We start from the raw sequence: 25,830 nt of genomic DNA, 5'->3' as shown, positions 1-25,830 counted from the left end.
GAAATCCAGGATAGAGGAAAAAAGTGAGCACACTCATGAGCATCTCCAATTCCACATATTTGATATGTCCCTACTTGGGAGAAGAAAGGAAGGAGGATTGATTTGCTGGAGCTGGCTGTGCAGTGTGTTCCTGCCCAGAAGACTGAAAAAGAGTTGTAAAATGTTTCTGCTGGATTTACCACTGACTGAAGGCTCTTCATGCCAAGTGAGAGAACCTGCTTAGTTCCGTGATTGCAATAATACAGGGGCTTTCAAAAAGTGAAGTGTATGCGAGTACTGAAGTAATTCAAAGTGAATGACTCTTTCCACTACTGTAGGCTCTGGCAGTTGCTAATGGTTCATTTGCTGAAAACACAAATTACACTAATACTGTGCATGTGGGTGTGTCCTGTACCAGATCCTAAGTGATCCAGGAGAATATCATGAGGAAGAAGACAACAGAAGTTCTTTTTCCTAAATGGAGCTCAGGGCAGCTGAATGTATGACTTGGGAAATACTTGAACTATATTTGGAAAACCAAGTATCTCTCAGGAGAACAAGTTTCCAACTTCCCATTTGTAGGCAAAGCTGCTGCAATCCAGACACAGCTCTTGGACGTTGGTTGTGATGAGCTCAGAAGCTCAGCAGTGAGATGTACCCATGTGATGAGCCCGAAAGCTGAGCAGTGGGCTGTACCTATTTCAGGAGAAAGAGTGGGTGATATTTTCCTCCTCCTCCCTTGCCAGGACTAGGAACACAGCCCCAGTCTCACTTCCCATATGGCTCAGCTTACTGTAATTTATGATTGGCAGTAGATTAAGCTGTGGCTTCTCTGCTGAGGAGTTGTGCAGTGTGAGGATGTGTAGCCCTGGAGGGACTGTTCTGTATGTGAAGTTTATCTGTGGGGTGATAAGTAAAAAATAATCCTCAGTCAATGAATGAGAGGGGGTGTGTGCCACCAGGAAGGGTTGCTGCCATCATTAGCATTCCTTTTTTCATAGTTGCAGATGGGAGAAAGTTGACTGACCTAAGGGAAGTGGGATATCAACACTACCAAGACTATCAGAAGTCTTTCACTTGGATGTCTTAAACTTTGTGACCAAGTGCCTTTTTCAGCCCAGAGAGCATGATGGATTTGTGTTCATCTGTCCCCTAGTGAAGAATGGGTCTCTTGGATTCTAAGGTGCGGATGGCAGTTGCACTTGCTTTTCTCTAGGCAAGGAGCCAGAACTGGAATTCACCCATATGTTCCTCTGGGATTGTATGATGATTCATTGTGTCAGACCAAAGCCATCTGTCCTGGCTGCAGGGAAATTCCTTGATCTGCTACACGGGGCAACCTGGTTTAATAAGCAGCAGTGGTCAAATCTGTGTTCACTGTCCTCTGCTGTTCAACATGCAAGTCTGTGTTCCACTCCAGCATCACCCATGTCTATTTAACAACTCCAGGAGCAATTTTTTCACTTCTTGCTTCTGAGCTGTTTTTGGGTTTCATGTGTAGGAACTAAGTGGCCTCAAACTAGTCCCATGGTCTCTTGCACATGTTCTTCATGGTGTTAGTCTTGGCTCCAGCTCAGTTTTCAGTTTACAGCTACGCCATGCATGCAGTAAAACTAGAGTCTGCTGTTTGGAGAGGGCTGAACCTGAGCTGTGGTGGGGGGAACAGGTTAGGTTCTGTCTTTCCTTAATGCTGATGGGAAGCCCATGAGTTTAGCCACAAATATTCAGGTAAAAACCAAAGAAATTGGAAGACTACAAGTATTTGAATGAGTAGATCTGCTGAGGTCAGTAGAGCTGCTGTTACTGCAGGATCTCCAGGGCCTGAACACTGTTGCTTTTTGGTTGCTGGCTCTAGTCTGTTCACCACAGGACACTGAAAGGGCCTCAGCATACCATTTCTGGAACCCAGTAGTGAATGCCTTATGAGACAGGAATGTAGGCACAATGTCAAGCCCAGAAAAATCAAAGCAAGTTATGGTATATGATGTCTGAAGCCAAGCAAGGTTCAGCAGAATCCTTTTGGAGTAATTTGTGTATATAATTTATCTTTTTTTAAAGAAAACAACCAACCCTAGGAGGTGACAGCGTGGGCAGTGTAGAGCGCACAGCACTTACAATGTGCTTGCTGCTTCTCAGTGGGTTATCTTGACCACTCCTCACCCTGCCCAGAGTCACATGGAAAGATCTTGCTTACAGGGGAAAACAAAAGTAAACTATGAAAGAACTGGTATGGGAATCTATTGAAAACACAAGCTTGACTGCTATTTTTTGCATCAGAAAATATAGTCGTGGAAACTGTCTCTGACCAAAGTGGAGTATCATAAGTGAAAGAATGGTGTGGGAGGTGGCTTTGCTTTGTGCTGGGGATAGGTACATGTGTGCAGCTGAGATCCCTTCAAACTTAAATTATTCTTTATCTTTCTGAGATTTTGCTCTTTGTGAGTTTCTCTACCTAGAGGGGCAAAAGAGAGTACATCTTGACAGAGGCTATCAGTTTGCAGGATTTAGGAAAAAAGCCTGAAAGCTGCTCTGGTTTCCTGCAGGGTAACCTGCAGACCTTCAGATGGTGACTGCAGTGCTGGCAAGACTTTTATTTTTATTTCTAATGTGTAAGCTAATGCTGTCAAGCTCGATAACGTGTCCTTGAATTAAAGCATGTCTTTTGAATTTGAATGTCATTCTAAATCTTAAAACCACTCTCTCCCTGTTTGGCTGTTCTGTGTTTAAAATCAAAGCTGATCAGGTTTTGTTGTTCCCCCTGCTGCCCCCTCTCCACCCCCAAGATGTTTAGATTAAAGAAGAAAAAATTTGTGTAAGAGTAACTTCATCAAACTGCCTCTCCTCAGTCTGAACTCTTTCCAAGAACAGTGTATGAATTTATTATGCATTTGCATTATAAGTAGAGGTTGAAATGTCCTTAAATAACTTCTGCACAAGGTGTTGGGTAGGGAGGTATGATTTTCCTATGTGGACCTTTTCTGCTGTTTCAGAGGATATTTAAGGAATGAAAGTGGAGACTGTAAAAGGGTGTGCCATCTGCTCAGTTGGAAAATATAGTTTAGTGTATTTGCATAAGCAAACATAATTTCCTGCTGTGTATACTTGGAGGACCACAGAGGATTTCAGAAACAGCTTTCCTTACTTTTTTTACACTGATGTTTTTCTTTGGGCACAGAAATAGCTAATTCAGTGTGGTTTAAACAAATGAAAAATGGTTTGAAAAAAAAAAAAGACAGCATGAATTACAACATGTAATTCAATTCGCATCCAGAGTGTTACTGAGGTGAAGAACTTGGGATCCAAGAAAGAACTGGGTATCTGTGTTCTGACAGCAATCCCTGGAGTCGTGGCCATGAGCTTGGGGTTGCAGCAAATTTGGAAAGGTTATAAACCTTTTTGGTTCAAGGGTTGGCCTGGCCCAGAGTTCCAGCTGCCGTGGGTCAGGAAGATGCAATTATTGGAGAGTAGTTTGTTCCTTAACTGGCTGTTCAAAAAAGGTTTTGTTTATTTTAACATCTTCCTGAAGCCTCAGGGTGTTCAGAAACAGGTACCTACTTCATCTGGCATGGCAACTCCTAGTTTTATTTTCTGGCTGTCCTGGAGACTCCCTAATGACTTTGGTTAGGGGACAAAATTTCAAAAATGGAGAAAGATAAATATTATCATGCTTTGTATTTGCCTTACTTCCATTTATGCTTCACAGATACTGTTGCAAACAAGTGAACTCATGGGAAAATCCATGGCAAGCTAGTCAGTCCACACAGCATATTTGCACAAAGTGAAACATTTAAATGAAAAATACTAATCCTGGAACAGTTGCGGTAATGTGTCTGAGGCTGTGCTTGACATACCCAGAGTCTGTTGCTTAGTTTATGCTGCTTTGGGTATTTAATACTTCTGGCTGAAATGCTGGAAGAAAACTGTGGGCCAAAGTTATTGGACAGATTGCTTTTGGCAATTAAGACTTATTGACATTGGAACACACAGTCAGAGAAAGGCTGAAAGGGAATGATCGTCTGAGCGCCACTTGTTTTGTTGTCAGACAGAAGTGGTGCTCATATCTTATAAGAGGGCAGAAAAGAGGTTCTCTAAAACCTGTCACTGTCTCATAACTATTCTCCTTCAGGGTCTCAGCTTCCCTCTGTTGCCTTGTCCGTGGGAAGAGCAGCCAAGTTTGGCTTGGACAGGTCTGTGCTTTGTTTGCTGCTTCAGTTGCTGTAGCCCATATGGCCAAAGCCCGCCTCACCTAATTTCAGGTGTGAATAACCATGAGGCACCTCTTTCCTGTGGAACAGCAGGCAGCAGCAGGTTGGTGGTTCTTGTCCACATACCCTGCGCTGAGACCTTTCCCTGCAGCTCCAGCTGGTGTGTTTGCTGCCGGATGTGTTCCCTACCCATAGCTTGGCTCCGTGCCTTGTCAGGCCCACGACCAAGTGCTGTCGCAATGTGGATTGATAATCCCCAGCAGCCTCACAAGGAGCGGCTTGTGTGTGGGTGTGGTGGAGAACATGGTGGAGCCCTGGTGTGATTCAGAGGCTTTGCTTAGCAGGAAGTTTTGGGAAGGAATCCACAGTGAAGCTCTTGAAAACCTTTGCTTGCAGCAGAAACTGTTGTTGCAACCTCCTGCCTGTCCTTAAATTCACATCCCCACAGTTTTAAGATGATGTGTAATCTCTGTGGGCAATGCACATTTAATAATTGGTCCAAGGACTCTTTCATGTCAACAAGAGCCTGGTTTATTTTGCTTGATGTTTGCAGCCATGTTGGTTCTGTTCAGCTGTGTGAATTTGGGACTGGCTCTTTCCTCCTGCTCCCATATAGAGAATGGAATTCAGTTGTACTTTTTTTTCTTTCCTTCCCCCCTCCCCCTATCTCCATGGTGGTGGTGGAGCTGAAGTACAAATATTTGTCTTTCCTGGTCTAACGTTTTTATATAGTGCTGAGAGCTTTCTCTTTATTCAGCTGTCTTACTGCTCTGTCCGCCTTGGAATACAGAAGGAACCTCAAGGTCAGTTGTCTGAGAAACAAAACTGTCCTGAGCTTGGCTGGTGAAGGCCCCTGCACATGGCAGAGGCTTGGCCCTGGGCAGGAGTGTGAGGAGCAGAAGTCCCTGGGGCAGCCCTGACCCTGCCTCAGCCTGGCAGTGCAAAAGGCAGCAGTATGGTTATTGCTGGCAAATATTTGTGCAGGGCCTGGCTGTCAAAGGGAGCCTTTGGCATGCAAGGTTGTTCCCCGAGATCCAGCTTGGACTGTCTGTGTCCAAACTGTGAGGATTTCAGCTTGGAAGGTGCAGATAAAATCTAGCACCATATTATTGTGCCAGTATAGACAGCCTCCTCCTGTGTGTGTACAAGGAAAGGGAAAGGGCAACTAGTCCTCCGTGGTGCTATGAATCATCTGCTCCAAAGTGAAGTCCCTCAGCAGTGGTGGCACTGCAGGAGTGACAACAGCCTGGCTGACCCTCTTGCTGCCCAGGCAAAACTTCCTCTTCATCTCACCAATGCTAAGTGAGTGGGAATGGATGCAGAGGGGGCTCGTAGTCTTTGTGGTGTTTGTGTATGTATGTATGGCCAGACTTGGCGAACGCAGATTTGGGCAGGGCTCTCCCCACGTGCCCTTCCAGCCTGCGCAGGGGATGTTTTAGGTGAGGCACAGCGTGCGCAGAACTGGCCCCACCGTTTCAGCCCTGAGGTCCGTTTGCCACGGCCGAGCGAGCTTGGACAGTGACAGGGAAGTCCTCAGGACTGTCACAGCACCCGGTACTAACCGGGGCTGACCCTGCTGAGCATCCAAGATGTGACGGGATGGGATGGCAAGGAGGCATTGAACTGCCAGGGGACGGTCCCATTGAGACTTGAACTCAGGTCCTTGGGATTCAGAGTCCAGAGTGCTCTCCTTTGTGGTGTTTATAATTTAAAATAATACTTTTTAGCTGAAGTTTCTCATCTGTACATAAAACATGGGATTTTATTTCTATGATGGAAGGGAGGAGTTTGTGATGACAGCAGTGATTCTGTAGCAGGGAGGGGTTCTTGCATTAGAACTGTCTGTTTTTAAAATGAAATAACCTTTGGAAAGATGTGGAGGGGGAAACATGTTTGAAGTAAATAAATCACCTTTCTTTTTCTTCGCTTTCTGCTTTTTTACCACTCCTCCAAAAATACTTTGCTAGAGGCAAATACCAAATGCTGACTTTTGAAGGGAAGATGGAACTACTAACACTGGCTCAGTAGTGAATTCATTTAATCTATTGCATGAAAATGTATATATCATCTACCAAGGCAAGAGAATCCAGAAACGAAAACATGGATTAAAAGTTTAAGGTAAGTTAGAAGAAGGTCTGAAAAAGCATAAACATCAGTTCATAGGTGTTACATTTTTATCTCTGTCCCTTGTGATGCTACTGCTAGACAGATATTTTCCCTGGCAGGATTTACTTTCTTGAGTACACTAAATAGGGTTCCTTCCACTCTGTAGCACTAAATTGGAGAGTAGGTGACCACAGATGAGAAGCCCTGTTTGCAGTTAAATGGTAATCCTTTTTCCACTTTCCCAAGCTCCTTGTAATTGCACCTAGATTCTGTTGGACTATGTTGCTCTGAGATTCCCAGGCACATTTACAAGTGGTGAGAAGGATCTGGAGGAACCATTAGTTGGCAACTTCTTGCTTGTGCTTGGCCAACAGGCAAATCCCACCTGTGGTATTGCAGTGTTTTGGAGGAATGGCTGTTGTGTCAGAAAGGGGCCCATCAACAAAGCTTTCTGCTGCTGCTGTACCCCTGAGACCTGTGAGGGGAAGAGCAGAGCTGCATCCTAGGACTGGGATCTGGCCCCTCCAAGGAGTGCAGGATCTGCTTACAAGAGGCCCCATGTTACTGTGGTGATGGCAGCAGGGTAAATAGCCGGATGGACTGGAACCTCAATCACCATCTGTCCAACTTCTTAATCACCCTGCTTGCTTCCAGGACTTTATAATAAAGGTTTTGATAGGGTTGAGTGTGTGATGCTCCCGATTGATCTGGGTATGTGCAAATATAGGAGGAGCAAAGGTATTCACTGCAAGTGAACTGCTGATATATTGAGGTGAAATTTAGAGTACGGAGGAATTTTCTTAATGAGGTGCTCTGTAAATGCTGCTTCTGACTTTCTGGTGTTCCTTGCTGTTTGAGGCACCCTATTTGTGGCCTGGGAAGCAGCTTTGTATGTGTAGAGTGCAGAGAGAAAGGTGAGAGGGGTGAAAGAAGTTTAATGGGATCACACCTGTGATACCATACTTAGGCCATAGGTGGTCTTGTCTTGATGCAGCTGGATGCTGACCCAGATATTATCAGACCAAAAAGAGCTCAAGGCACTTGAATATGGGCTTTCATGGGAACAGGCCAAAGGAGCTCTAATCAGCTGCTACAGGGAGCAAAGACAGAGTGCAGAACACAGTAACGGTGTAGAGAAGTCATGTGTAGTAGTTATATAGCATATCCAGTTTTCATGTGGGTCAGTGAGTGCTTAGATTTAGAAGAGTATTGAGTCGTGAGAATCTTGCCTCCCTCCTCCCAGTAATCCTATTTCTTACTAGTAATATAAGATAATGGAATTGGCAGCAAAGCTGAATAAATGTTGTAGATGGTGTATAGTCAGCTTAGCTCCTCTTGGTGAGAGGAAAACAAAATGAGGAGTCTGACTGCTGGATCACAGCAGAGGAAAGGGACCTTCTCTCCCTTTTCAGGCCGCTCCCTATCAAAGCATTAATCACCAATGCTCGTTTCCCTTGCCTTGCCTTTTGCTGGGGTAGGTGGTGAACTCTCTTGCTGAGGGTGGTCAGTTGCCATAACAGGTCTCTCAGAGAAGTTGTGGAAACTCTGTCCATGGTCATATGGTGATCCTGCTTGTGCCCAGTTCTGGTCTCCTCAGTACAAGACAGGCATGGACTTTCTGCAGTAAGTCCAGTACAGAGCCACAAAGCCGATGAAGGCACTGGAGCACCCCTTCTGTAAGGAGAGACAGAGGGCTGGGAATGAATTGTGCTTGTTTGATGTACATGTACTCATGTCCAGTTAAGTAAACCTGACTGTCTGCCGCACATGCATAACCCATGCTGTGGGTTACGATCTGTATTTGTGAAGTCAGTGGAGAGAATTTCCCAATGTCTGACCTGTATTTATAGGTAGTTGAGGATGCATAACCCAGTAGTGCTGTTTACTATGAGCTCCCTGTTGCATTGAGCTGATATGACTGAGCCCTGGAGGGTTCACAGAGTGGTGTCTAACCAAAGGCAATGAGAATCACTTCACCTGTGGAGGTTGGCTTGCTTTAACTGTTTCATGGGCAAAAAGCTGTGGAAATGTGTCCTTTCTGCAATGATAGTTGGTTTTCCTGTGGATGGAGAATGGTTCCTTGCAGGACTATGGCTTGACCATCATGTCTTCATGCTTCTTAATCTGTTTCCTTGTTCAGTTCCAATGTTGCTTTATTTGTGTCGCTGTTCACAATGACTGCAGCAAACACTGACAAACAAACAGCAGCTTGTTCAGCCCAGTCCCTGTGTTTCCCAGTTACACCAGTGTGTGCTGGCTCAGCTTCCCCAGTGAGCAGGGCAGCCTCAGAGACTAAGGAAGCCACCAGATATCCCTTCAATACTGTCTGTTTGTGGTGGCTTCCTGGATTGATACCCTTGGTACAAGGTGTTCCTTGTGCATTTTGTTTTGTGGTGGTGTTTTTCCTAACTTCCTTTTAGCACCCTATAGTGAAATTTACTTGGAACAACATTGTGTGTGTGGGTTTTCTAACTGGAAGGAAAAACTAGAAGGCATGTCAAAAGAGTATTGCAAAGGTTTAGAAGCCAGAAGGCAATGGAAAAAGATTCCAGTGTCTGCCCTTATGTCTCAAGGGGATTTCAATTGAATTATTTATTATTTTATTTTTTGTTGAAGCCTTTTAGATTTTTAGGAAATGGTGGCTGTAGCCTCTGTATAGTGGTATTAATGGCAGTAAAATTGATAATGATTATGACTTTCAAGGAGGGATTTTGTTTTAGTAGACTAAACTCACATGTCAACCTAAATTATTAAACTAAAATAAATAGGAAATTGTTTTTTTTAACTTGTGACTGCAGATATAAGCCTCTGAAACTGGTGTCTTCAGTGTAAGAATAAATTGCCATCTAAGGTAGCTCCCCTCCTGCTACCTTGCTAACTTTGTATGATTTTTCAGAAGGTGGACCCCCCTTCTACCTTTACTGTAGAGGGAGGTATAAAGTCAAAATATCAGTGAAAAGTCTTTCACAATCTAGAGTCTATTCTAATCTTCCAAGATGTGTTGGGTTCAAAAAAATTTTAAACCCAACAAATCTTGAAAGATTAGAATATTTACTTAATCTGCTTTCCTTATTTAAAGGTATCTAATTGAGATGTACTGTCTCTTAGGATGAGTTATGCATTCTCATACTCTGTTTTCTTCATCAACGTCTGCAGTTCTGGAAAGGGAGCTGAAGGGATGTTCTTTTCAAATGGAAATGGTGACATTTCTATTTGGTGCAGAAAAACTGCTTGCTTGCCTCTCAGATGGTGAACTGAGGGTGTTACACCTCACTGTTGTCCTACCTCTGCAACCGTGTTGATGGGCGGGTAATGTAAGGGGAAATTTCAGTTGCTGGTGCTGCATTGAAGCCTTTGCTCACAAGGCAAAGCAGCCTTCCTTGTCCACCTGAGGGCAGTCAGCAGTGTGTTCCTGTTCTGTTAGGTGGGGTATATGTGATTTATGGCTATCTCAGTCTAATGTACATCACAGCCAGGTGCTAGCTGCTAGCCCGCTTTTTTATCCTTGGCTATTGATGTTCTCCATCCTGTTTGTGACTTTCCCAGTAATGTTGATTGAGTTGGGTATATAAGAGCCCAAGTAAGAAAATTCTGAGTTGTAGCTTTGGGTCTATTTTGTGTGTGTGTTTGGTTTTATAGTACAAAGTATTCAAGTTGCTCACAGCAGAGGCTACTGAACTCTTTTTCTTACGCCTTCTGCATTTGTCCACTGTATATTGTTTAACTGTCACCTCTTACTGGGCACAGGGCTATGATTCTGGCTTACAGCATCAGCAAAGAGGCATTTCTGTAAATGACCTCTGGATCTGAATAACCAGTCTAAGTGACAAACACTCTTGATGTCCCTGTGGATATTGTCAGCATCTAGGTCAGACTGAGCACACAGGCTTCTCCCACCTAGATCTGGAGTTGTTTTGTTCTTTACCTTCAGCTTATACTTCCCTGGATTCTCCTTTCTCTTCCCACAGGTGGATGCAGTGCGGGTGTACGTGAACAGCAGCTCCGAGAACCTCCGATACCCTGTGCTGTTTGTAGTTCGCCAGCAGAAGGGAGTGCTGTCATGGCAGGTCCCACTGATTTTCCGAGGCCTGTAAGTACTGGAGTCTCTTCTTTGTAACACCCTTGTCTGCCAGCAGTATCCATCATCAGCGTTCCTCAAGTGCTAGATCTTGTAACCTGTGTAGATGCAGAGTTTGGTTGCAAAGTGTGCTTGGTCATTGTCAGCTGAATGCAGACAACCAGGATCTGGTAGATAACCTCTTACTTGGTAGCCTGCTCTTGTCTCTTAGTTTCTCAAATATGTACACAGAGTACCAGGAGGTTTGTCTGCTGGGAACTGCCTGTCATTGTTGTCATTCCACAGCTGCTTACCATGTGTGCAGGTAGTTTTTGGGCTCTAGTTTGGAGCAGGGTTTGAATGAGCTCTTGAAAGAGCACCCTAACTGCTGTGTTAAAGTGCATTTGGGTAATAGGGGCTCTCCTCTGTATCTCACCCCAGGTACACTTGATTAAAGTCTGTTCTGCAGGGTGATTGCTTTAGAGGTGTTTTATTTGTGAAAGGGATGCTGCATTGTATTTTCATCAACCTCAGAACTCATTGGGCTGCAAATACAGAGATTTTACAGGCTTCATCCCATGACTGAATCCTGGTGCTGTGCAGCAGACATCCTGCAGTGTTTTGCCTGATGCAGGGAATGGTTACAACAGTGGCTGCTCTGGGCTATCATTACTCTCTTTGCCTCCAGTAAATGGCACATGTTAAAGATCCACAGATGGCACAGGCATCCTCAAGGAAAATGAAATGTTGGGAATGACCACTCCCTTGTGTGGACCTCAAGAGACAACAGAGGTGGAGTTTGAGCTCTGAATAAAAGACTGAGTGCTCTTGGCCTTTCAGATTACAATCTCAGTTACGCAAGCAGGGGAAAAATTTTATGTTGTTCTTACAACTGCTGAACAACTTTTTAACTGTGCTCTCTCTCTCTCTTTTCCATCCAACTTTCCCTTCCCTTCCTTCCCTGGCTGTTGAAGCTATCAGAGGACCTACAACTACCAAGAAGTGAGTCGGACCCTCTGTCCCTCTGAGTCAACACCTGAGACAAGACCCTCTGACCAGATCATATTTGTGGATGTTGCTTCCATGGCACCATTTAACATTGCATATGAGCTGCTAGTCACCAGGCTCGAGAGCTTCCAACTTGAGTAAGCTGGGATGTGAGAACACAAGTGTAATTTCTTCATATATCTCTTATCTCTTATGTGGGGGCTTGGTCCATCTGCCTACTCTTCCCTTCTTTTTCCTTCCCAGAAAAACCATTGTTTTCCTATGCTTAATCTGAAGGTACTTTGTCTGTATTCCAGCTCTGAAAGTTTTAGACTTCAACATACTCACATTTGTTTTCTAGGACCAACAAAGCCTTTAACTTCACTGCCAGCCCTTCCCAGCCCCAGGTAAGGAGGAGTCCTGTGTAGCATTGCTTGCATATCTTACCACATGAAAGAGATTGGTGGGATCTTTTCTTAGAGATAGCAAGTCTTATATGACTAGCTCGTCTCCCTCTTAGGATGCAGAGAAACTTTCTTACTGCTGAATTTTCTGTGGATATAATGAAGAGGTAACAGTGCTTCAGCTTCTCTAGGGACACATTTGGGTCCTTTTGCAAAGCAATTAAATTGGCCAAAACACATGAGCAGAGCAAATGAATGTTATTGGCTCTTGAGGAAATGCCAGAAGTGAACAGAAGTCCTGGACTGCTGCTTTTGATGGGAAGTGAGGGGGTGCATACCAGTGTCTTGTTCCAGGCGGTGCTGGCTCAGTTGCTTGAGTGTGACTTGTAAAGATGCAATCTTTATTAGGAAAAAAAAAACCAGCCAGAAATGAAGCTGTAAAAGTGCAGCAGAACTCACACTGCTATTCCTTGCTCAGGACAGCAAGTCAAGTTGCAAGGCAATAAATGAAATGTCTGTAAGTTCAGAAGGAAGCACCTCCATTTGAGCAGCCTTGTTTAGAGCCCTGCAGATACAAATCCTCTCCTGAATGAAAATGCTGTTAGCAGTAGCTATAGAGATACAGGAGCTTGTAGAGCTGGAACGGTCTGTAATTTACCCAGTCTGTCTGGTATTCCATTTTTGTTGTTGCTTTCAGTGTTGGTAACACTACTTAATTTTAGGTTTCCTATTACCAGGCATCCCAGCTAATCTTTTTTATTGTCACATGTCTGAAGCTGGTTTGCAAATACCTGCAGTATTTTATACTGTAGAAGCATGGGGAATGGTAGTGACTCTTTATAAACACTCATTACTTATGATTTTGTCATTTGAATGCAGTGTTTAGGATGTGACCTGGAATTAAATTTGTGACTCTGGTCCACAATTAATAATAATAGATTTGTGACTTTTAATTAAAAAACAGATGTATGGAGTAGACGATGAGTGCTTCTTAATTGGTATAATGCTGAGATTTTGTAAATCAAAGTATTAAGTAATCTGCAGTAGGAAGAAAAAAAAGATGTTAAAAATCTAGATGGCTGTGAAATGCAGCTCATGCCTGAGGGGAGAAGCGGAAATTGGATATGCATGTATAGGTCAGAAGTGTTGCTGGATGTGTTTATAACACTTGCAGTCTCTGCTGCAGAGAACTGTAGACCTCAATGCCCCTTATGTTAATTCTGTACTCTGGTGTAAGTGTGGCTTAGGGGAAACTATAGAAGATCCCTCATGGGTGACTTCCTCAAGGACCTGAGACTTTCCAAGGGCAGGGTACCTGGGAAACGAATGAGCTCAGGCTGCCAGTGTCCTTGCTTGGTGGAAATAACCCATGCTCAGCTAAGGAAACCGGCTTGGTGAGTTTTCAGTTTGTAAGGACTTGCAGCTGGAGCCAGCGCTCCCTCAGCAGTGAGGGCAACCTGCCTGCAGAGGGTGATGCGAATAATAGGCTGTAGTAGAAGTGGGCAAACTTGAAAAAGGCGTGGGTGATTTCTTGCCTTTCCCTGCCCTTTCAGCTGGGGGCCTTAATTCCTGGGAATGGCATGAGGGAAGTGGGAAATAGCTGGCCCTTGCTCAGCACTAAGGTTTCATGTGACATGAGAGGAGCTTTAAAGCTGGGACAGCCTCAGGTGACAGTTTTGCAGTGGGAGCTGTGGTGGCTTCCAGTGTGGCAACAGTGGCTGCTTGATGACTTTATGGAAGGAAAGAAGGTGGCTGGTGGGAGTCCTCCTGTCCCCGATGAGGTGGGGTGGGGTGTCCATCAGCCCCTCTTGGCATTTGCTGACCCCACAAACTGTCCTGTGGGCCTGCTCCAAACATGGAAGCATGAGCATGCTGTTCCTTGCCCCCAGAGGAAAAAGTAGGAATATTGGCAGATGGGTCTCCCAAATTTTTTCAGAGCTATAGCTGCATTATTTTAAAAGCTGCAGTGAGAAGTGAAACCCTCATTACCCTTTGCCTTCAAAAGAAAAAACCCTGTAAAACTAATATCAACCATTTATTTATGAAACTCTTGACATTTGACCTAATACTTTTCAATCTGTCTTTGAGGCAACACATTTGAGATAAACTCCATAACGTATGGAAACAACTGGAAATGGCTCATATCAACCTAAACTGGAACGGGGTGTAAAATGAAGCCACTTTAGCTTCATCAGATGGTAAAAAACTTAAGGGAGCTGTGCTGTATCTTGCATGTTGTAGATGTTTGTGTCTAATAGCATGCTGTATGAGGGAGAGAGTTTTCTGTATGTATTCAATCTGCTCTTCTGTGGTTTAAGGTCCTAACACTTGAAATATGAACTTTTGTGAGGACTGTCCACATCCAACCCCAAAGCCCAGCCTGGGCTGCACAAGTAGCTTAGGATGGTGCTGAAGATATTGCCAGGGGTGATTTCTGGGTCATAATGCTCGGCTTTCTGCTTTCTCTTCAGTATTTTCTGTACAAATTTCCTCAGGATGTGGATTCAGTCGTTATTAACGTGGTGTCTGATGCAGCGTACCCATGCTCAGTTGTCTCTGTCCAGGATATTGTGGTAAGTCTGAGCAGAGAAGAATAAGGAGCTGCCTTCTGGAGCCCTCTGTCCTGCTGTGAGGGGTCTGTGCCCTGCAGAGAGAAGAGCCCTGTGAAGGGCTTCACCCTAATGGTGGTGGTGTTGGTGAAGAGAGCCCCTGAAAGAGGAATTAAAATTCTGTGAGAAGGAGGCAAAGACAGAGATACTGAGTTCAACCAGCTCATACAGAGATTTTTGTTGCAAATAGGTGAAAACGCTGTTCCTTTCCAGTCTATCATAGAATCATAGAAAAGACCTCTGAGATCATCAAGTCCAACCCTTGGTCCAACTCCAGTCCCTTTACCAGATCATGGCACTCAATGCCACGGCCAATCTCAGTTTAAAAACCTCCATGGATGGGGAATCCACCCCCCCTCTGGGCAGCCCATTCCAATGCCTGATTACTCTCTCTGGAAAGTATTTTTTTCTGATCTCCAACTTAAATTTCCCCTGGCAGAGCTTGAGCCCATGCCCCCTTGTCCTATTGCTGAGTGCCTGGGAGAAGAGACCAACCCCCACCTGGCTAGAACTTCCCTTCAGGTAGTTATAGAGAGTGATGAAGTCACCTCTGAGCCTACTCTTCCATAGGGAATTTGTTATGCTTTCCTTGTGAGGTTCCCTGCTGCCTTGTGATATGGGTATGTCCCTCCATGGAGTGGCATTGGATGGGATGCTGGTGGCATCCCATTCCCCAGGGATGGAACAGTGCTGTTCTCTTGATTTTTACCCTGGCTCAAGGCAGCTTGGGGAACTTCTGATTTTTAGATATGAGGTCTCTCCTTTCCAATTCAGTTTTCTCTCTGTGTAATTACTCATGCCCTTTCCTGGGAACGGGAGAATGTCTGTTCCCTGTCATGGAGGTTGGCTGTTGCTTGCAACTGGGAAATAGCACAATATTTATCCTCCTTTCCCACCTCCCTGAATGATGCAGGGACCTGCAGTGTGGGAGCAGCAAAATGGCTACAGAGGTGCAAGATGCTTTGGGTGCTGGCTCTGAAGTGTTGGCAGTTGCCTTTAATATCTGGGGTGAAGAGAGAAGTGGGTAACGTCAACTCCTGCCCGCATCTGAAAGTTTGAATGGTAGAAGGGCAGGAGGGGAGACTGTGAGAAATGATTTTCAACTGATCAGGTATTAAAAAGTAGTGGGAAAGAGTAAAATGAGGGTAAGCACTTGACATAGAGTACAAACTGTGAAGTGCATGACATCACCAGTGTACAGCGGGTGTGCACTATCCTGTGGGAATTGTGGAGGGATCAGTCTGGCTGAATCTTCTTCTGGCATTAAACTGCAGCCCTCTTGTGAGAACACCACTATCACTGATTGCATGCCACAACTGTGTCTTCAGAGCAGTCTAAATTTTTAATGGGTTCTAGTGTTTTGTTCTCTTTGATACCTCAGCTGGGGCCTTTTGCTGCTGTTCTGCCCTATGTTCTCCAGGTGGCTTCCTTTAAATTAGTTCAGATGTTGTCCCACTTTAACCCTTAGCTGTGTCTGTCTTAGTGCCCAGTGTATGACCTGGACCATAATGTGGAGTTTGACGGTGTTTACCAGTCTATGACTAAGCAGGCAGCAATTACAGTGCAGGTGAGATGCTGATTTTTGTCTCAGTGTTTTTTGTTTGTTCATTTGTTTTCCAGTGGCTTTTTCTATGCATTCCTAGTTTGCTTTTGATCATTCTCTTATGACTACAAGCCTTTGCTTTTATCAGATCAGCAGATGTAAGTGAAAGACATTACCTATTACTACAAAATCTTGCTTAAACAAATGTCTTGAGTGCTGAGGCTCTAGATCAGGGTGGCTGAAGCCAGATGTCTTCTGTTTGAACCTTGGCTCTTCTACCAGAGTGGTGGTAGTAGGGCCCCTATAGTAAACAAAGCTTAGGTAGATGTTTTGCACTAAATAATTAAATAAATAAATAGTCACTACTGGTTTGCTTGTACTGGAGTAATGGTATACCGCATACTGGTGAACCCAGTCAGCTTGTTGTCAGAAAGGATGAGGGGAGCATCCCCAGAAACCAAGCTCTGTCCAGAGCAGGCAGGTCTCTGTAAGGCTGGTGCCTGTATAGCAACTAAAACCTCATATCTCACCTTTTGGAGCATTATCAGTGCTTTGCATTGGAGGGAGAGGCTTCAGTTCTTACAGATTCTGTCTTACTCCATCCTCTTGTGCAGAGAAAGGACTTCCCAGGTGAGCAGTTCTTTGTTGTGTTCGTCATCAAGCCAGAAGATTATGCCTGTGGGGGTTCTGTGCCTTCTTCAATTCATGGTAAGCTGCTCTGGGAGTTGGACTTGGTTGCTGCATCTGCGGGATGGAGATGTGGGTGTCCCTTGAGACCTTCTTGTGGGATGACATGGGGTGGTCATACAGCTCTGTCTTACCCATATAGCTGTGATTTCCCCTCCAGTTTTCCCATGAGGGTCTCTTTCTCTTATCCTAAAGCTGTTGGCAGGGCTCTACTGACCAAGTGTACTAAGCCCTGCTGAAACAGCAAGTTTCCAGCATGGCATCCTGCACAGAACTGTGTTACCCACAGAGATTTGGCCGAAGGCAAAAACGGTGTCCCAGTATCGGTAGTGAGAGAATCTGTCCTTTGGAGATTAAATGAATAGAAGAGATGCCTTTGGGATTCAAGCATCCAGACTTGAGCAATGTATGGAAGGCTCAAGCAGGGATTTCTAGTCTGAAAAATAGGTTGTGTATAGGGAGGAGGGGGTAAACATTTGGAAAAGGCTGTATATTGACAAGCCTGAGAACAGTTTAAAGCAAAACCACACACAGACTGTAGTGAAAAGCCAGACTCTTTTGTTTTTGCAAGTTCAGAGAATGAAGATCAGAGCCAGAGGTCATGAATGTTTGATTGTTTTTATATTTGCTGTCTGCTTTGCCTCACAGGGAATGCCAACCGTACCTGGAACCTGCAGCGGACAAAGAACCTTCAAGTGACCATTGTGCCCTCCATTAAAAGTCAGTGTCTTTGGGCAGAGCAATGCAAATTTACAGGGGAAGCTGGCACTTCTGAATAGAAGGGTATGACTGAGCCTGCTGTCTCAGATGGAATGGTGCCAAAAGCACCAGCAAAGGAGTCAAAACCAAGTGGAGCCCTGGTCCTTTCCAGGAGGTGCTGTGTGGCACAGGGTGATCTCATGGGCACACCAGGTAGCTCTGGGGGTGAAGAAATGGGAAGAGATCTATCAATTCCTTTTGAAGAAAGCAGGTTGGTTTTAAAGAGATGTTTGAGGCTGGGCATTGTTACCAGGTAGTACTGGGAGGAGTAGGACACGCGTGCTGGCCTTGAGAGGCACTGTTCCTGCCCTGTGACTGATGTCTTCTCTTTCCTCAGAGTCTGTTTATGTCCAGGCCATGTTCTTCAGCTTCCTGAGTTTCCTCTCCTTTTACGTGGGCTCTGTCGTTGTTGCTTTTGTGCACTACATTAGGTGAGTCAAGTGGTTTTCACAGTGGGTGACAGGTGGAAGTTGTGAAGGGATCAGTCTGGGATGTAGATTGCCAGAGAATTGAGGAACCACAGTAATTCCCAGAGTGCTCAACTGAGTACTGCAGTTTGGTAGTGACCCAGAATAGGGCCTTGGAGTCCCTAGAGTGATGTTTTCCTTCCTGACTTGCCTATCCTGCCCCAGACCTTGATGCCTGCACTTGTGTTGAGGAGAATATGTGCATCTGAGGTCAATTTGGAAACAGCTACCATAAAGGTTGTTCTAGGGTGCAAAAAACCAAACCAAAACAAGAGTAAGACTTTTTCCAGCTGTTCCAGGGTCCCCTGTTGCTCACTGGAGGTTACCTTGAAGCTCTTGTGAGTGAGAGAAGGGACTGGAGGGACAGAAGGGGGACAGTAGCCTAAAAGGGAGGTAAGGTTTGTCCCTGTAGGATGGTTAACAGCTGGCATAGGGTGAGAGCCTTGATGATACAGCAAGCAGGTTCTCTGAAGGTCGTTTGTTTGGCTCATTCATTGCTGCCTGTGTAGGCAGTGACAACTGTTAAATGAATCCTTTGTCCAAAAACGTGGAGGCTTGAGAGGAAGGAGGCCCCTTCAACACTCCTTCCTGCCCCTCTGGGCAAAGGTTGGCATGGAAAGAGCCATTTAAAGCTTTCTTCAAATAGCAAGTTAGTTTTGTGGGCACTATGCTTGTCAGTCACCTCTTAAGACCACACATGGCAAAGAGTTCTCAGCTGCTCCAGAATGAGGAATTGTAAAAGTTTGGTGTTCTGAAACAAATGAATTTCAAGATGGGACCATCAATTAATTTCAAGACACATCAATCAAACAACATTTCATGGAAACATTCAGTGAAATTACTAAAGTGTGTGTGTGTGTGCGCTCTTCTTTGCTGTTAGTTTTTCTTCATTATAGGCATATGTTTTGTTTTTTACCATCCTCTGCTTGGCATCTGCATTGAATGAGGGGATATGGACTTTGTAAGCATTGTGCTAATGAGCGTCTTCTGGCTCCTGCTGCCCTTTCAGTAGATTCTTACGTGCTTGTCCCTTGAACAGGAAAGTTTGGTTTGGAAAGATAATACGAAAGTCTCTCCCAACACAGTGTAGGATGGGGTTGTCCTGCCTCTGGTGGGTAGGTGAGGATGTAAAAAAGCCCTCTTGCTTTGGAAGTCAGAGAGGTGAACAGCAGTCATGGCTAAACTGTGTCTAGTCCAAACAGTACTTTTTGTTTTTTGTTGTTGTGTGTGTTTGCTTCTCTTTGTGCTTCTTTTAGTTTGTTTCATTTGTTTTATAGAGTTTGCACCATAGTTACCTACTGATGTTGTAGATAATCCTGCCATGGCTGGCAGGTGATGGGGTTTGTGGTTTGTTGGCTGTCTCATGAGTGCTGCTTGTTCCTTTGCAGGGTTCAGAGGAAGGCTTCATCTGGCAGATTGACTCCTGACCCTGGTAAGATTTCTCTCCTGTTGATGTGGCAACTTTAAGTGAACAGCACAGCTCCCAGGCAGGCAAGGCACAGGCTGTCAGTCAAGTACCTTCAGTCCCTTCGAGCCGTCTTCCCTGTACGTGCACCACAGTCTCTGGTGTGGATGAAAGGTGTTAGAGCTTCCCCTCTGCCCTCACAAGAGAGGGCATTGGAAGCTGAGCCTGGTCCTGACTCCTACCCTGAGGAGCTGTTCTTTAAAGGAGTGGAGGAAAGTAAAACCTTGCCTAGACCTGGCTACAGGCTAATGCTCCTGATGCCAGGTCTGTGGATTTTTAAGCAAGGCACTTTGGGTATGTCTTATGCTTTAAGAGCATCTCTGCCTGGTTTAAACATGGGATATTTTAATTTTTTTACTTAATTTAAGGTTTTTTTTAATTGGAATTTGCAGACAACCAAGTGAAGGAATGACTAATAGAGTTACATAGTGGTGTTTATGATATTTACTTTGGTATTGGATTCAGTTTACTTTATGCTGCACCCACATTTCAACATCCTGCAGTTTTCTGTACTGTAAAAACAGCTGCATCTAAGAAGATATCAGTGAAAGAGGGAAGTTTTTGTCATGTGGATGGGGGGCACTGGGAGTTTTTGCTGTCTGCTGAAGTGTGGGAGGCTGGCCTTTTCATTTTGATTATGTATTTAGTGCCTGTAAAGAAGTTCAAAGCATTGGTGATGATGAGGTCCTTTGTACCTCTCTCCTAGAGGAAGGGAAGACATTGTTTTGGCAGTATTAAAAGGTTCTTCATGTGTTCCCTTTTCTAATGCCCAGCTTTTTCAGTCTCTGTGGTCTGCTACATGTTATTGGATAGGCATACTAGTATAACTGAGCTCTCCTTAAAGGATCAGGAGTGGAACTTCACTCTGACCTGGCATTGCTGGGGTTGATATTTTTGCTGAGGACCTGGGGGCATTTGGATTCTCAGGAGAGATTTCTTGCTTCTTCAGCCACTAAGATCCACAGAGGCATCGCTGTGCATGGAATATGTGTGAAAGGTTTTCTTCACAACCTGAACAGGGGACTGTAAAAATGTCCTTGAATATGTTATAGTTTGTAATGGATTCTGCTGTAGAACAAGAACAAGTCTTAGGACACTGAAGAAATGGGAAGGGCCAGTGTGTTGGGGAGTTGGGGGATGCTGAAGGGCATCTGGCCAAGGCTATTGAAGAGCTCCAGAGTGGTGATAAGGCATCACAGCCTAAGGCAAGGAGGCACAGTCTCAGCCAGGTGAGACCAGAAGTCCCAGGCAGTACTGCCAGCCCTGCAGATGAGATTTAAGGTGATGAAGGCAGCTTAGATACTGCATTCTAAGCTGCCTTGGTGAGAGGTGGAAGTTAAATTTTGGTGCTTCCCAAAGAAGCTGCAGGGCACAGTTGCTGTTCTTAGTATGGACGTGGAGTGCAGAGAGTAGGGTTCCTGGGCAGGGAGGATTGCTGAACAGCATCCCTGTGAAGGGACAGAGGAGGACAGTTCTTTCACAGCTTTCCTCCCAGAGGCACCTGCTGTTTCTGTGAGCAGTCCTTCCCTTTGTAAGCCCTGCCACCTTTGCATGTCTGGCACTGCACGTTACAGCTGTGTCCTTTCCTCTGGGGAGGAACCATGTCCTACCCACATGCTGATTTTTCTTTTACTACTCTGTTTCTTCAGGGTGTGTCTGACTGATGCCTATAAAATGGTAATTAGCGTCTTCCCTGTCTTCCAGATTACTCAGGACATGCTGACTTTCTCTCAGGTTTTTTTCTTCTCTTCCTACCCACTGGAATTTCTCTTTCTCCAAACTACTCCTGGGTCTTGCCTTCATCACTTCCCATTCCTTTCCCCTTCCCCACCAAGAAACTGTGAGTGGGAGTGCTGCCCTTTGTCCCTGAATATCCTGCAACTCCATGTGCCCCCATGCTCCTATGCACCCATTTTATGTCCGGCTTCTCTGATTCACTTTTTTTTGTAATCCTGTGGCACACCTTCCCTTCCACATCATCACTATTTGGTGAGGCAATAGCTGGAAGAACCACGCCTGGTGTGGTATATTTGCTTTGCTGACTCACAGGCACACTGGGAAGCGGGATGTGAAATTAGTGGGTTAGCTGGATCCAAAGTGGTTGTTAGAGACAGGGCAGAATGTCTTTTCTCCCTGGCTTCCCTGCTTTGTCCAGATTTAAATCTTCCTTTGATTATTTGGGAGAGAAGGTTGAGAGGTCATTTGAGACAATAAAGCCTGGTCTAAAATTAGGAGAGAGCATCTGTGTGGGACAGGACTGGCAGGACTACAATTTGTGTCTTGGTACCACAAACATGGGCAAATGCTTCTTCCCAGTGGTCTAGATTTCCAAACGATTTTAAAGCAGCAGGAAAAACTGCCAGAATAGAGAGAGTTTGCACTGGAGCTGATGAGTTCCTGAAACAACATCCTGCTAATCTCAGCTCAGGGTTCAAGGGTTGTCACATGGAGGGCTGTGGTCTGCAAGAGCTTTCCTTCTGGTGCTCAGTCCATGCCATGTTGTTCACTTCTGATGCTCCTCTGAGCTGTTCATTTGCCCTGTTAGAGGGATGGGGCAGGATGGAGCTCAAACTGAGACCAGGTCTTAGCCCACAGCCCAACAAGCACAGTGAACATGTTAAAGGAAAGCAGTCATTGGGATTTGAAACTTCAGATGTCATTGCTATAATGGCGCTTCCTTGATTTGGGCTCATGCAGGGTCAAGTTTTAGGTCTTTTTACATATGTGGCAAATGGAAATGGTGTAAAAACTATGCAAGGTGTTAAAGAAGTGCGCAGAATTTCAGCTGTAAAGAGGAGTCTGCCTGTACCTGTCAGTTTGAGACAGAACATGTGCTGGGAAGCCAGAGCTGCAGTTTGGGAAGCCGTGCCATTTCCAGACTACAGTAAGGTTGTTTGGCTTTACTCTGCCATGTTCTATATTGCTTTGCTGCTGACTGACCACAGGATGATGTTACAAGGGTGAAGCTTTAAAGCAGCTGAACTTGTCTCGCTGTTTGCCACCACTGGAAGATGTGGTCCTGCTCCTGCTGCTCTTGCTTCCCTCCCTTTTGCAGAGGTGTGTGTCTGATCCCTCAGTGGAGGGATTCAGTTGGCTTTGTATCATGCCATTTTTGTTTCTGCCAGATCAGCTGCTGAGCTCCATTATGGGAGGCAGAAAGGGGGAGGCAGGAGGGCACAGTCCTGGGAGGCACAGTGCTCCTTGCTTCAGACATGTGGGCAAGTGGCAGGGACTTCCCAGCCCACAAAGGCTTCACCTTCTTTTCACAAGGTCATGATGACTTTCTGCATGAGTATTTTTTGCTTTCTCCTTCCTTGGTTAAAACTATGTAGCAGCAGTCTTGCTGAAGTCTATGACTCTTCCGGGGATAACTGGAGGTAGCAATATTTGGAGAGATCAGTTGTGTGAGGAGGGGAAGGAGAAGAATTAGAAATTCAGAAGGGTGTTCAGAGCATCATGAGACGTGTTCTAAAATTTACCAAGTCTTGCAGCCCCATAGTGTGAACCCTGCATGTGCTGGAGAGGGGCTCATCTGCCAGTCTCACTGGCAGCCTGTGTGAGGAGGCTGAAGGGAATGGGTTTGCTTCACACTGCAAGACAAGGGTTTCCCTTTTGCATGGTATGCTCTGGAGACTGCCATCTGTTTAGAGACATGTTTGCTTTTCCCAGGCCCTTCCAGCTCTTCAAGCTGTTTGTATCCACCTCAGAGATGTGTTTTGAGGCACTGACATAAAACTAACTGTCCCTTTTGGGTCTGTTTCCTTTGCAGGGTCTGGGATTATGACTTCATCACACCCCATCTCAGCCAGCACTCCTGAGGGAAGCAGCTATGGTGCTATTGGTACAGTATATTCCAGAACTGGGGCCATGGGGGAGGTTGTGCCTGGGGCAGAAGAAGGCACTTTTAAGGTAGCTTAAAGCCAGAAGAAAATAAAGCTTCTAGCTACTTTAGGAGCATCTTGGAACTACTCAAAAAAAAAAGTAATTACAGTTTGGGAGGCTCAGGTTGCACTTCTGGATTTCTGGGAAAAGCATCTACATAATAAAGGTGGCAAATCTGTGAAAGAGGTGCCTAGAGAGACTATCATTGGGACCGTTTGTCTCAACTAGATAAAGCCATTGTCACCTGAGAAGTGTTGGTGACACTTCTGCTTCAGTCAGGGTATTTACTAGGGACTGGCAAAAGTCCCTTCCAAGCAAGTTTCTAGAAGCCTGTTATAAATTCATCAAGCCTGCCTTTAGACCAAAGCATGCCTTGCCCTGGAAGTCTGAAGAGTTGTATGCCAAAAGGCAAGACAGAATCCGAGCTTATTGCACTTCAGGGGTTTAATTAGGGAAGAAATAATGTCATGCAGTCAACAGGTGAACCGTGCCTTGCAAGCAGAGGAGGAAAAAACTTCCCAAGGGTCCTGCTAATCTGAGATAATGGGTAATTACTTCTTTTGCCAGAGTATTTCTAAGTCTCCTCCTTAGAGTAGTTTTCCCTCCTGCAGAGGTATTGGAATTGAATAGCTCAGTGGACTTTGAGGCATAATCCTTGACTTTGACAGCTTGTGCACCTAGCTTGCAGGGTGAGGCTGTGCAGGTCCAGGGCAGTGTGAGGCAGCTGCTCAAATGAGAGTAGAGCAATTCTGTGTGATTTCTGGCCCCTTCTCAGGATGCATTTGCTCACTGTTGTGTAGTGATAGCCCTGAAGCTCCAAATACCATCCAGTTGGACTGTGAAGATGGGACATCTCTCAATGCCTGACAAAGAAACACGGAACTGTTTTTTCATGAGTTTGGGGAAAATTTCAGGACGATTTAAGTCCTGCAGTAGAGTTGAGGGCTTCAGCACCCCCTTTGCCCCCCTTTCCCCAATTCCCAAGGTTGTGCTTTAAAAGCATTTGGAAAGTAAGGAAGAAACTTGTGTTCTGCCCATGTTGGTATGGGTAAGGGGCTGGTAAGTGCAGGCAGATCCTGTTGACCTGCAGGTGACCAATACTGTGGATGCAATGGGAGCAAAGCTGGTCCTCTGTGTGCTTTGAAAAATCTCCTTTTTTCCTCTTTGTTGTTTGTTTTACAGTATTTTTAGAAAAGAGTATATATAAATCTTACATAAAAACTGAAGGTTAACTAGGTCAGCATGGTTTTGACCCCTAAGAGCAGTGCTGCTTTCACTAGAGCTTTTTGGCTTGTCTCAGAATTCCATAGCCCAGAGGGGGAGATGATAGTCCTTGAAAGTGCTCTTAGATGATAATATGATACTTTTGGGAAGGTTTGGGGTCATGGAAAAACTTGTTCCTTGAAATGGCCATATCAATTGAGTGCAGCTGATATCTGGGACAGCTTTATTCTTGCTGTGCATAGAGGGATTTAGCCTTTACCCTGACTGTTTCCTTCTCCCCATTCTGGTCCAGATGAGTCAAGCTCCAGTGGTGGACATCAGCTCTCTTCCCCTGAGCGCAGGCCTCCTGCTGGTTCTGACACAGACAGCTCTGTGGAGGAGGAGAGTGACTTTGACACCATGCCAGAAATTGAGAGTGATAAGAACATCATCCGCACTAAGGTATGGCTGGTATTGCAGCTGTGGGCTTGATGCTGGGCCATGGGCACATCCAGGTGAGGACCAGCACTAATGACTTACCAGGATTTTGAAGTTTCCTCTTCCCTGTTAGGTGGATTTAATCTAATAAAGCCAAATGTGCTCCTCAGTGTTTTTTTCAGTCACTGAAAAATTTTCCTTCTGTGCTAAGTGTTCTGCTGAAATGAGTGATTTAGTATGAAAAGTCAGAATGTATTGGGGACTATTGAGAAAGGAGGAATCCCAGAAAGTCCAAGGATGTGTGACATATAGTGAGAAAATAATCTGCAATAATAGGTAATTGGTACAAAAAGTGTGGCTCTAGTAGATGTGCAGGGGGGCTTTAAGCTAGCAGCTCTCACACTGTCTCCTTTTGTCATCCTGCACTGTTTTGTGTGGTCAGAGCCGTTCCTGGAGGTCAGAGGATTTTGCAGAACTGACTCTCACAGAATCAAGGGACACAATAAGCTCACTGCATAAAAACAGGCCAAACCAGCACCAAGCTGCATGTTGTCCAAATACATCAAGATCTTCTACTGGCTTCTGTAATCTTCATTGGTTCTTTTCTTTTTTCTTCCATCTTTCCCCACCGACTAATGCTTTAGGTGTTCCTCTATCTGTCAGACTTGTCCAGGAAGGACCGAAGGATTGTCAGCAAAAAATACAAAATCTATTTCTGGTAAGGACAAAGCAAACTGGTAAGACCCAAGCTCTGGTTCAGCACAGTTTCTGGTTGTGGAGTCTGTCTGCATGCCCTTCTTCTGAACCACACTTTGGACCTGAGGATATTCTTTGAACCATCCTATGACACTTTCTAACCCTGTTCCAACCAGGAACTGCGGATTCCACATAGCTCAAATAAGAATATTTGTGGACCAATGCACACATAATCCTGGTGAGGGATTCTGTTTTGTGTCATTGCTTTAAATGTGGTAACAACTGGTGTGCTGGAACATAGTGGGGAAGGGAGAAACTGGCACTCAAATACATGAGCTTGTGG

The 25,830-nt window shown here is 45.0% G+C and overlaps 1 protein-coding gene across 2 annotated transcripts in view; it reads left to right on the top strand.

Moving 5' to 3' along the window:
- The window catches only part of SIDT1 (SID1 transmembrane family member 1), a 43,126-nt gene that overhangs the window by 4,420 nt on the left and 12,876 nt on the right, over window positions 1-25,830 (top strand). For both annotated transcript variants that reach the window (XM_071559719.1, XM_071559710.1), the window contains exons 2-13: window positions 10,259-10,380; window positions 11,322-11,492; window positions 11,696-11,741; window positions 14,210-14,311; window positions 15,831-15,914; window positions 16,505-16,598; window positions 17,226-17,297; window positions 17,674-17,767; window positions 19,192-19,235; window positions 23,038-23,109; window positions 24,667-24,815; window positions 25,436-25,509. In XM_071559719.1, the coding sequence (XP_071415820.1) occupies window positions 10,259-10,380; window positions 11,322-11,492; window positions 11,696-11,741; window positions 14,210-14,311; window positions 15,831-15,914; window positions 16,505-16,598; window positions 17,226-17,297; window positions 17,674-17,767; window positions 19,192-19,235; window positions 23,038-23,109; window positions 24,667-24,815; window positions 25,436-25,509 (1,124 nt within the window). The remainder of the gene's footprint in view (window positions 1-10,258; window positions 10,381-11,321; window positions 11,493-11,695; window positions 11,742-14,209; window positions 14,312-15,830; window positions 15,915-16,504; window positions 16,599-17,225; window positions 17,298-17,673; window positions 17,768-19,191; window positions 19,236-23,037; window positions 23,110-24,666; window positions 24,816-25,435; window positions 25,510-25,830) is intronic.

Source organism: Pithys albifrons, chromosome 1 (genome assembly GCF_047495875.1).
Source record: "Pithys albifrons albifrons isolate INPA30051 chromosome 1, PitAlb_v1, whole genome shotgun sequence".
NCBI lineage: Eukaryota > Metazoa > Chordata > Aves > Passeriformes > Thamnophilidae > Pithys > Pithys albifrons.
The sequence above is the reverse complement of the archived record's forward strand: the minus strand, read 5'-3'. Positions and strand labels throughout refer to the sequence as shown.